Source organism: Anneissia japonica, unplaced genomic scaffold (assembly GCF_011630105.1).
Source record: "Anneissia japonica isolate Jap-2015-1 unplaced genomic scaffold, ASM1163010v1 scaffold287955_len215512_cov160, whole genome shotgun sequence".
Lineage (NCBI taxonomy): Eukaryota > Metazoa > Echinodermata > Crinoidea > Comatulida > Comatulidae > Anneissia > Anneissia japonica.
Window position 1 is genome coordinate 194,848 of NW_022747665.1, and position 8,471 is coordinate 203,318.

Here is an 8,471-nt window from a genome sequence, read left to right on the forward strand (position 1 = left end):
CAATATGAATGATGAGGTCAAGCAGTGGATAGAAAAGAGTGTCTCCCAAGCACCAATGCCCCTAAAAAGTCATGAGATTCCAAATCGCCCTTGGGAGAAGGTCGGAATTGATTTGTTCCATTAAAATGGAAAAGAATACCTGATAACAGTATGCTACCATTCAAATTTCTGGGAAGTAGACCATCTCCATTCTACCAATGCAAAATCAGTAATCAACAAGCTGATGAACAACTTTGGTCGATATGGTATACCCGACACACTTATAAGTGAACGGCCCACCGTTCTTCTCAGCAGAATTTACAGACTTCACTGCAAAATTGGGGATCTGTCAAAAAACAACATCACCATATAACAGTAAGTCAAACGGAAAAGCCGAGTCTTCTGTTAAGTCAGCTAAAAGACTATTGAGAAAATGCCTATCACTGGTGATGACATCAACCTTGCATTACTGAATGTACGAAATACCCCCACACAAGGAGTAGACACCAGCCCAGCACAGCGTTTCCTGGGACGTAGAACGAAGACAGTCATACCAACTGTACAGCAGCTACTCAAACCATTGAAAACAAATGAGGTGGATATGAGACAGCTACGCCACAACCAAAAAAGTATTACAACCGCACAACTAAAGATCTACCACCACTCAATGAAAGTGACATAGTTAGAATGAAACCGTTTCAACTAGGTGAGAAGTAGTGGAAAAATGCCAAAGTATGCAAAAGACTAAGTGAAAGATCTTACAAGGTGGTACAAGGAAATACCATGTACATACGAAACCGTGAACACATACGGAAAACCAAAGAACAACCAGACTTCTCAGACTATGATATTCCTGAAACACCGACTAACCCACATCAAATTGAAGATGTCACTAACACGCAATTTATAGCACCTACTCCTAACACCAATCCAAAACCAGCGATCCAACCAGACACACACACACCAATAGACCAACAACCACCTCTACGGAGATCAACACGAATCTGCCGTGAACCAAACAAGTTGAATGATTGTGTTTGTTACTGATCTGCATGAACTCTTCAAATTTTGAAAGTTGTTAAAACTGTTATGAACTGTTTTGCATTTAAAGTTTTGCGTTAATGTTAATGTTTAATTGAAGTTTAACTTTCTGTTAACATTGGTTAACCGGTCTCTTTGCTACCGATTCGACTAAGATTACTATATCCTTAATTATGAATCATTTTAGGTAATGTTTTGGATTCAATAGATGCGTACTCCCAAATAATTCATCAGAAACATAATTGCGAAGCTTTTATAAAAATGGGAGGATGTAACAATATTCTAAACGCTTTAATAATAAACGCTTTACCACCACCTATATGCGATGATTTAATTTGTAGCTATGTGTGAGCATGGTGCACGCCACGAAGTAAAGCATATTCTATCGTTCTATACTTGTATAATTAACTACAAACTTATCTTAACAAGTAGTTAAAGCATGTGGATCAATTGTGTGTTTGAATCACAAGTTCATGTATGGGAAAAGGGAGAGGCTTACTTTCTCACAAACTTAGCAATAAATGTTCTGCATAGAGTTGCTTCAAAGAAGTATTTATTAATCAAATATTGTTTTTAAAGTAAATTGAATAATTAGGAATAGGCATACATTTATTTAAGCAACTTATTTAATTGCATACCAACTAGTGCCTAAAACTATACTAAATAATGTAAACTGAGATACTATATATATATGTAAATACGGCAATTATGCTAAGAATTAAAATGGCGTGTAATTGTGAGGGTAGGGTAATTATGGTAGGATTAAATGGTATTTCTAAATCCCACAAACCTCCCAAAACACACTGTAGAAAACCAGACAATTCAATTGTGATTGACTCCCTTGGTATATCAATAAGAAAATTTAATATTCATAAGAACCAATTTTTTGGTTAAAATGTTGATTTTTTTTTTTGTGAAAAAATACTTTCAAAATATACCACAAATCTCTAAACACACTGCGAACCCTATCCAAACCCTTTAATTATGATTGTAGATTGAACTCTCTTTTTCTAAAAAAAAATAATAATTTGATGTTCATATAAACTCATTGTTTGTGGCCACAAATAAATTATTTTAGTCCTAATAAATGCATGATTTATGTTGATTTATTGATTACCGGTATGTTGTTGCTATTTTTTTAACATTTAAATGGAAAAAAAGTGTTATTTATGGCTTTTCTATATCTTTGAATATTTTATCATTAAATAGGCCTATGTAATTCTTGCAAAAGGTAAAATGTAAATGGCAATTTATTTGATGTTAGATTCCTTTTTAAAGACTAAATTCTTTCAGTTAAAAAAATGCATATAATGATTTTTAAAAAAAATCAGTTTTAATACAGAATTTTATTATTGGGGCCATTTTTACCTACCTGTCATTTGGGGCCATTTTTACCGGGGCCATTTTTTCCGTGGCTATTCTTACCGTACACCAGGAACGATACTAACTATATGTATTCGGTACGATAACAAGTCAGGTAAAAAAAATCACTCCTCTCAGGAGTATTTCGTATCGATTATGACACGAGTTTAAAATGTCGCACATCTCAAATGAAGCGAAAGTGTATTTTCATAAAAGTTTATTTTGATAATATGGAGTACAGTATATCGTATCGTTAATGTTATTATTACACTTCTTTTAAAATAAAATATAATCCTATGCTTCAATCAAAATAATACCACCTCACTGAAATAAAATGTTAATAGCGGACCGTAATCATAGTATGAATAAAAACAAATCTATAAGATGGATTCTTTGTATCTTCATTCTTTACAAAATGCTTTGATGTTTATATTAGTGAAAAATGAGCGCTTCATGAAAGCTTTCTTTGACAACAGATTCTCATATTGTGCATAAACATGATATTTATTACTTGATTATATATGCTTCAATCAAAATAATACCACCTCACTGAAATAAAATGTAAATAGCGGACCGTAATCATAGTATGAATAAAAACAAAACTATAAGATGGATTCTTTGTATCTTCATTCTTTACAAAATGCTTTGATGTTTATATTAGTGAAAAATTAGCGCTTCATGAAAGCTTTCTTTGACAACAGATTTTCCATATCGTGCATAAACATGATATTTATTACTTGATTATATTATCATTTAACGGCTATGTAAGCAGTATATTTTAGTTCTGATTAATTTTTTTTTTTTTTGAGAAATATCATAAAGGCCTAACAATGTACAGTACATGCATGACCATTTGCGTGAACACAACGTCACTGAATGGTTGTGCGTTACAAATCTGGATTATTTAAAAGTATTTTTTACAAAATGTTTCATGGAATCAGAATCATCCTAGTCACCGTTTTGGTGTGCAGCCCTTTTTTCACTTCAGGTAATATGCTTATTTTGCAATTTATTTAGGCAAAACAATTAAGTACAGGGGTGGCGACAGTGGTTGGGGGGGTAGTCAAGTCAAATTAAGCCGCAGGCTCCACGCCTGGTGGTTTCAAGTCCGGTTTCTCTTGATGTCACTGGTATTTTACTACAATCGTTGCGCTGCATATGATTTTGTCTCCCGAGGCAAGTTTTTGACCGGGCTCCCCGATTCGAGCGACCAATCCGAAAACTAAACGTGTAGGATTTAATTGAGTCTGGCTTCACAAACAAATGGTGTTCATACGAATGATAAATGGTTCCGTGCCTTATTCTGGACCGATGACGTTTAAATTCTAATTAACGAAAATAAGCGACATAATTGACACAAATGTTAGCAGCCAAATTTGCCACAGACTAGAGGTAACGGAAAGCGTTATTGAGTGTCGTCGTGGGACCGGACACGTGCAGTCGGTTGATTGTTATGATGCCCGGGCGACCTCAGAGTACAACAACATCAAAATATTCATGAAATATGTATGCAAAATATGTACGATTACAATCCGGGTTGGGTCGGGTACCAAAATGACCATTGTAAATTTTAAGTGTTGCAGTTACTCCATGTGTAAGCCAAATTACGACGATTAATTTCTGATGATATGGAGCCGATTACCTCGAGTACGGTGCTCGTTAGCAAATTGGATGCAATTGCCCTTTAATGTATACAAGGGACGGAAATAATATTGTACATAACTTTATATGCCAGTAGTAAAGCCTACGATACTGTTTTATTTCTTACAATCATTTAAACTACTGTATTTACAGAGTTTTTGTACTTTTGCAGCACATTTATACCGTCACTGTATAGTGAAGTACAGATAAAGTTTGGAATGATTGAATAGGAATTTTGGTAGTCGGGTAGAATGTAGTTTTGTCGTATTGATTTATTTTCCAAATAAACAAGAATATCTGTATCATTAATTAGCTGTATATAGTATATTGCCTGGGTGTTTAACCATGGCCATACAAAATTTCAGGGTACCGTATGGTGTACATGTTCTTCTAAAGTGTGTAGGCCTATGTCCTAGAATATGTAAACTTAAAACAAGGGCAGGCAGTAGTACAGTGCTGACAAAGATGGACACAAAATGTAGATAACACTTTTCAGTACATGATAAGATAGAAGTTGGGTGTAATTGGAGGGGATAATGTGAGAGGCAGCAATGTTGGCAATGCCAGACAGTGCTGCCACTCAAATAGGTGTTAATGTGGATGTGATGACCGGACCTTTACCATGTACTTATCACTGTCATAAATAAATATTTGATAGGACAATGCATGTTCAATGATTTACACCTGCAGTTATTACATAACATATGTTATGTAATATTATTGTTCTGTTTATTTTTAAGTGATTAAGCATGATAGACCAAATTGCTTTGTGATTGGAACGTCCACCTATTGACAGAGTGAGCCTTATTGTAATGTGGCGAAGATCACAGTAATGTAATGTAGCAAAGACACAACAATAGGCCTAACACTTTTCAGGTACATGATAAAATAGAAGTTGGGTGTAATTGGAGGGGATAATGTGAGAGGCAGCAATGTTAGCAATGCCAGACAGTGCTGCCTCTCTCAAATAGGTGTTAATGTGGATGTGATGACCGGACCTTTACCATGTACTTATCACTGTCATAAATAAATATTTGACAGGACAATGCATGTTCAATGATTTACACCTGCAGTTATTACATAACATATGTTATGTAATATTATTGTTCTGTTTATTTTTAAGTGATTAAGCATGATAGACCAAATTGCTTTGTGATTGGAACGTCCACCTAATGACAGAGTGAGCCTTATTGTAATGTGGCGAAGATCACAGTAATGTAATGTAGCAAAGACACAACAGAGGCGATATGTGGCGAAGACGGCAATGGTGTCGTAATATGGCGACTACACCAGCAGTGTCGAAATTTGGCGAAGGCGCCAAGTACCGTATCGTAATGTGGCGAACACAGTAGTGAAGACAACTACCTAAGTAGGCCTACGGTATTCAATTAGGGGAAAAAATGCCTGATATGTCTAGTATAAAATGATAGGCACTGGGTAGTGTTGGTATAAAATAATTTCAACAATTGTATACATTTTGGAAATTAACCCGCAAAACAGATTATTTGAGACATTTGTTAACAGTTTATTTTGATTTTGATTAAATGGAGTCGGAAAACTCTATTGCACACATGAAATTAAATAGCCCTAGTGTAAAGCAGGTTGTATTAACTTCGCATACTATTTTTTTTTGTAATAACAGAAAATTGACAGGACACTTCACCAATTCTCGTTCAATAATGTAGGCCTACGAGGCTTCTTCATAGCACATGGTAAAACAATTGAAAATGTATTTTCGGTTTTTAACTGTAAATCATTAAATATGATGGTAATGATTGTCTCAAAAAAAACAAAAAAAACTACGCATTTAGATAGGCCTACTTTATAAGGTTAATTTATCCTGAACGCATAATAAATATATAAACTTCAATGACGAAAAAACTTAATATTCAATTTTTGTTTTTACTGAAGGTTATGTCAAAATTGTACAAATACGTGATACTTATAAAGAAATAACAATTAATATACAATAAATAAAAACAATAATAACATTAATATTAATTGAATGCTTACGTGTTGCTCGGTACTCAGTTTCGTGTGTACTGCGTTGTTAGAGACCCAGGTACAACGCCAGTACATTATTTGTCTCCTTTTTCACCAAGAAATACGCGCATTTGGTTAGCTAAACAATATTCAATAAACGTTGACATGAACTGGGAAAAAAGGTGCATATTTGCTGATCACGATCTGTTGCCTAGCCTACTACTGTAGCGGGGGTAAGCCTAGAGGTATAGCACAGTACAATTATGTGGTAGAATATACGGTAATGTTATGACGGCCAAGCACATGGAAAAACAGTTAAAATAAGAACAATTCACTTCCAAAGAAAATACGGCCATTTACTAACTATTAGGTAGACTTGCCAAAAGTCTCTTATTTTTTATTATTTTTCTCATTCTGGACAGCGCCACCAACGAGAAAGTTAATTTATAGACGGAATAAGCGACTTGTAAAACACTGAAATCAGGCACCATGGATGCCAAAAGAATGACGTAATCTTATATTCCGTATTTGGATAAATGGGCGGACCGAAATAAACAATTTCAACCAATCAAATGTTCATATTTTTGGAGCCACGAAACTGAGTCACTTGCGTTGACTAGTTAGGCCATAGGGCCATGGTTAGGCATGACTAAATTTAAATAGTCTTCCCTAATAAAACGGGCCTAAAATATTTAGAATAGACCCTAGTAAAGCGCCTTTCACATCTGTTCAGGTTTCAGTTCAGGTTCCAGTTCCGGTACCGGTTAAGAAGTCGGACTTCTATTCTCACAACGCTTAAGGCGTATTCTATTCACATATAATCCGATCCGGTAGCCGGTGACCGGTTCTGGCATCCGGCAACCGGATCGAATCAGTCCTGAAGCGATTTTTTTCGGACCGGATTCAAAACCTGAAGACTTCTGTCCAATCAGAACTCTCCACATAAATCGGCTTCTCTTTTTTCCCGACTAGAGCTATTCTCACCATCTTGTATATTGGACATGGCGACAACACTTCCTCTGAAGTTGAATGATGATGATTTAGAAGCTATTTTACTCGAAATACAACTGAATTCAATTTTGGCTCGAATGCCGGTGACCAGTTCTGGCATCCGGCAACCGGATCGAATCAGTCCTGAAGCGATTTTTTTCGGACCGGATTCAAAACCTGAAGACTTCTGTCCAATCAGAACTCTCCACATAAATCGGCTTCTCTTTTTTCCCGACTAGAGCTATTCTCACCATCTTGTATATTGGACATGGCGACAACACTTCCTCTGAAGTTGAATGATGATGATTTAGAAGCTATTTTACTCGAAATACAACTGAATTCAATTTTGGCTCGAATGAATACAAAAACGATGTAAAGAAGGCCGAAGTGTTTTCAGCAATTGGTGCCAAGTTTGGCATTACAGGTAGGCTTACGTTTCTCATACGAAAGTTACTATTCTATTAGTATTATAGTAGAATAGGCCTAGGCTAAGCCTCTCTATGCCTACCTAACCTAGCCTAGATAAGGGCAATCCGAGTTTTCGTCAGGACTAGCCTATGTATATAGGCCTAATGCTAGCGTCCCATGGCATATATGCTTTAGGTGGGTCTGGCGTAGGCCTAGGCTATCGTTATGCCCTAACTCTAAAGTAAGGGGATAAGCTGATACTGGGCTAGCCTACTAGCCTAGGCCTAGTAGTAGTAGGCCTGGACCTAGGGCTAGGCCACACAAAACGGCAATAATTAGGCCTATGGCCTCTTCTACTAGCCTAGACCTAGGGGCCTAGGCCTATAACGATTATAATTATTTACAAGTACCAATTCTTCTCCATAAAATTAGCAGAAAAGTGTTGCCGTTGGTTCATTGTTTTTGAAAACTCATTCCTTTTTAATAACCAGTTCTGGTATAGCCTAGGCTCTAGGCCTATACTGGCATGGTTATTTAAAAAAGGCTAGTGTTTTAGAAAATCATGATTCACATTTGTATTATTAGGTATAAATTATTAATTTTTAAAAAATTAATAATGAAATTATATTTTTATAGGCTCCATTATACAGTAAGCTCGAGGTCTATTATTAAATGATCAAAGAATTTGATTTGGTCTTGTCTGGTTAACATACTCTACGCATGGTTGGCTATTATTTCGGCTTAATTTAAAGAAATACATTGTATAATTAATATTATTAAACATAAATTTAAATTACCTCTACCTAAACCTGAATGTAATAAAACAGTTTATTTCATAAAGGAGCATTTGATAGCTGAAAAAGCTTCAACACTGCATTTATTTTAACAAAATACCATACAGAATTTGCAGCCTATTTTTTGCAATATAAAATTTTGTTTATTTTCTATTGTTTTTTTTTCTCTTTGCAAATTTATTTGTCTAATTAGCAAATCAAATTTAATTGTTTCATGATTTTTTTTTTTATATTGTTATAAAATTGAATTGTGGAAATAAACATTGAACATTA

At 35.2% G+C, this 8,471-nt stretch overlaps 1 protein-coding gene and 1 long non-coding RNA gene across 2 annotated transcripts in view; one reads left to right on the top strand and one right to left on the bottom strand.

The window, feature by feature from the left end:
- The window catches only part of LOC117120556, a 23,347-nt gene that overhangs the window by 8,928 nt on the left and 5,948 nt on the right, over positions 1-8,471 (bottom strand). The gene's annotated exons all lie outside the window — the stretch shown is intronic.
- Positions 2,422-8,471, top strand: part of LOC117120554 (ficolin-3-like) — a 16,726-nt gene continuing 10,676 nt past the window's right edge. The window contains exon 1 of the mRNA XM_033265581.1: positions 2,422-3,370. Coding sequence (XP_033121472.1) covers positions 3,259-3,370 — 112 coding nt within the window. The 5' untranslated portion in view covers positions 2,422-3,258. The remainder of the gene's footprint in view (positions 3,371-8,471) is intronic.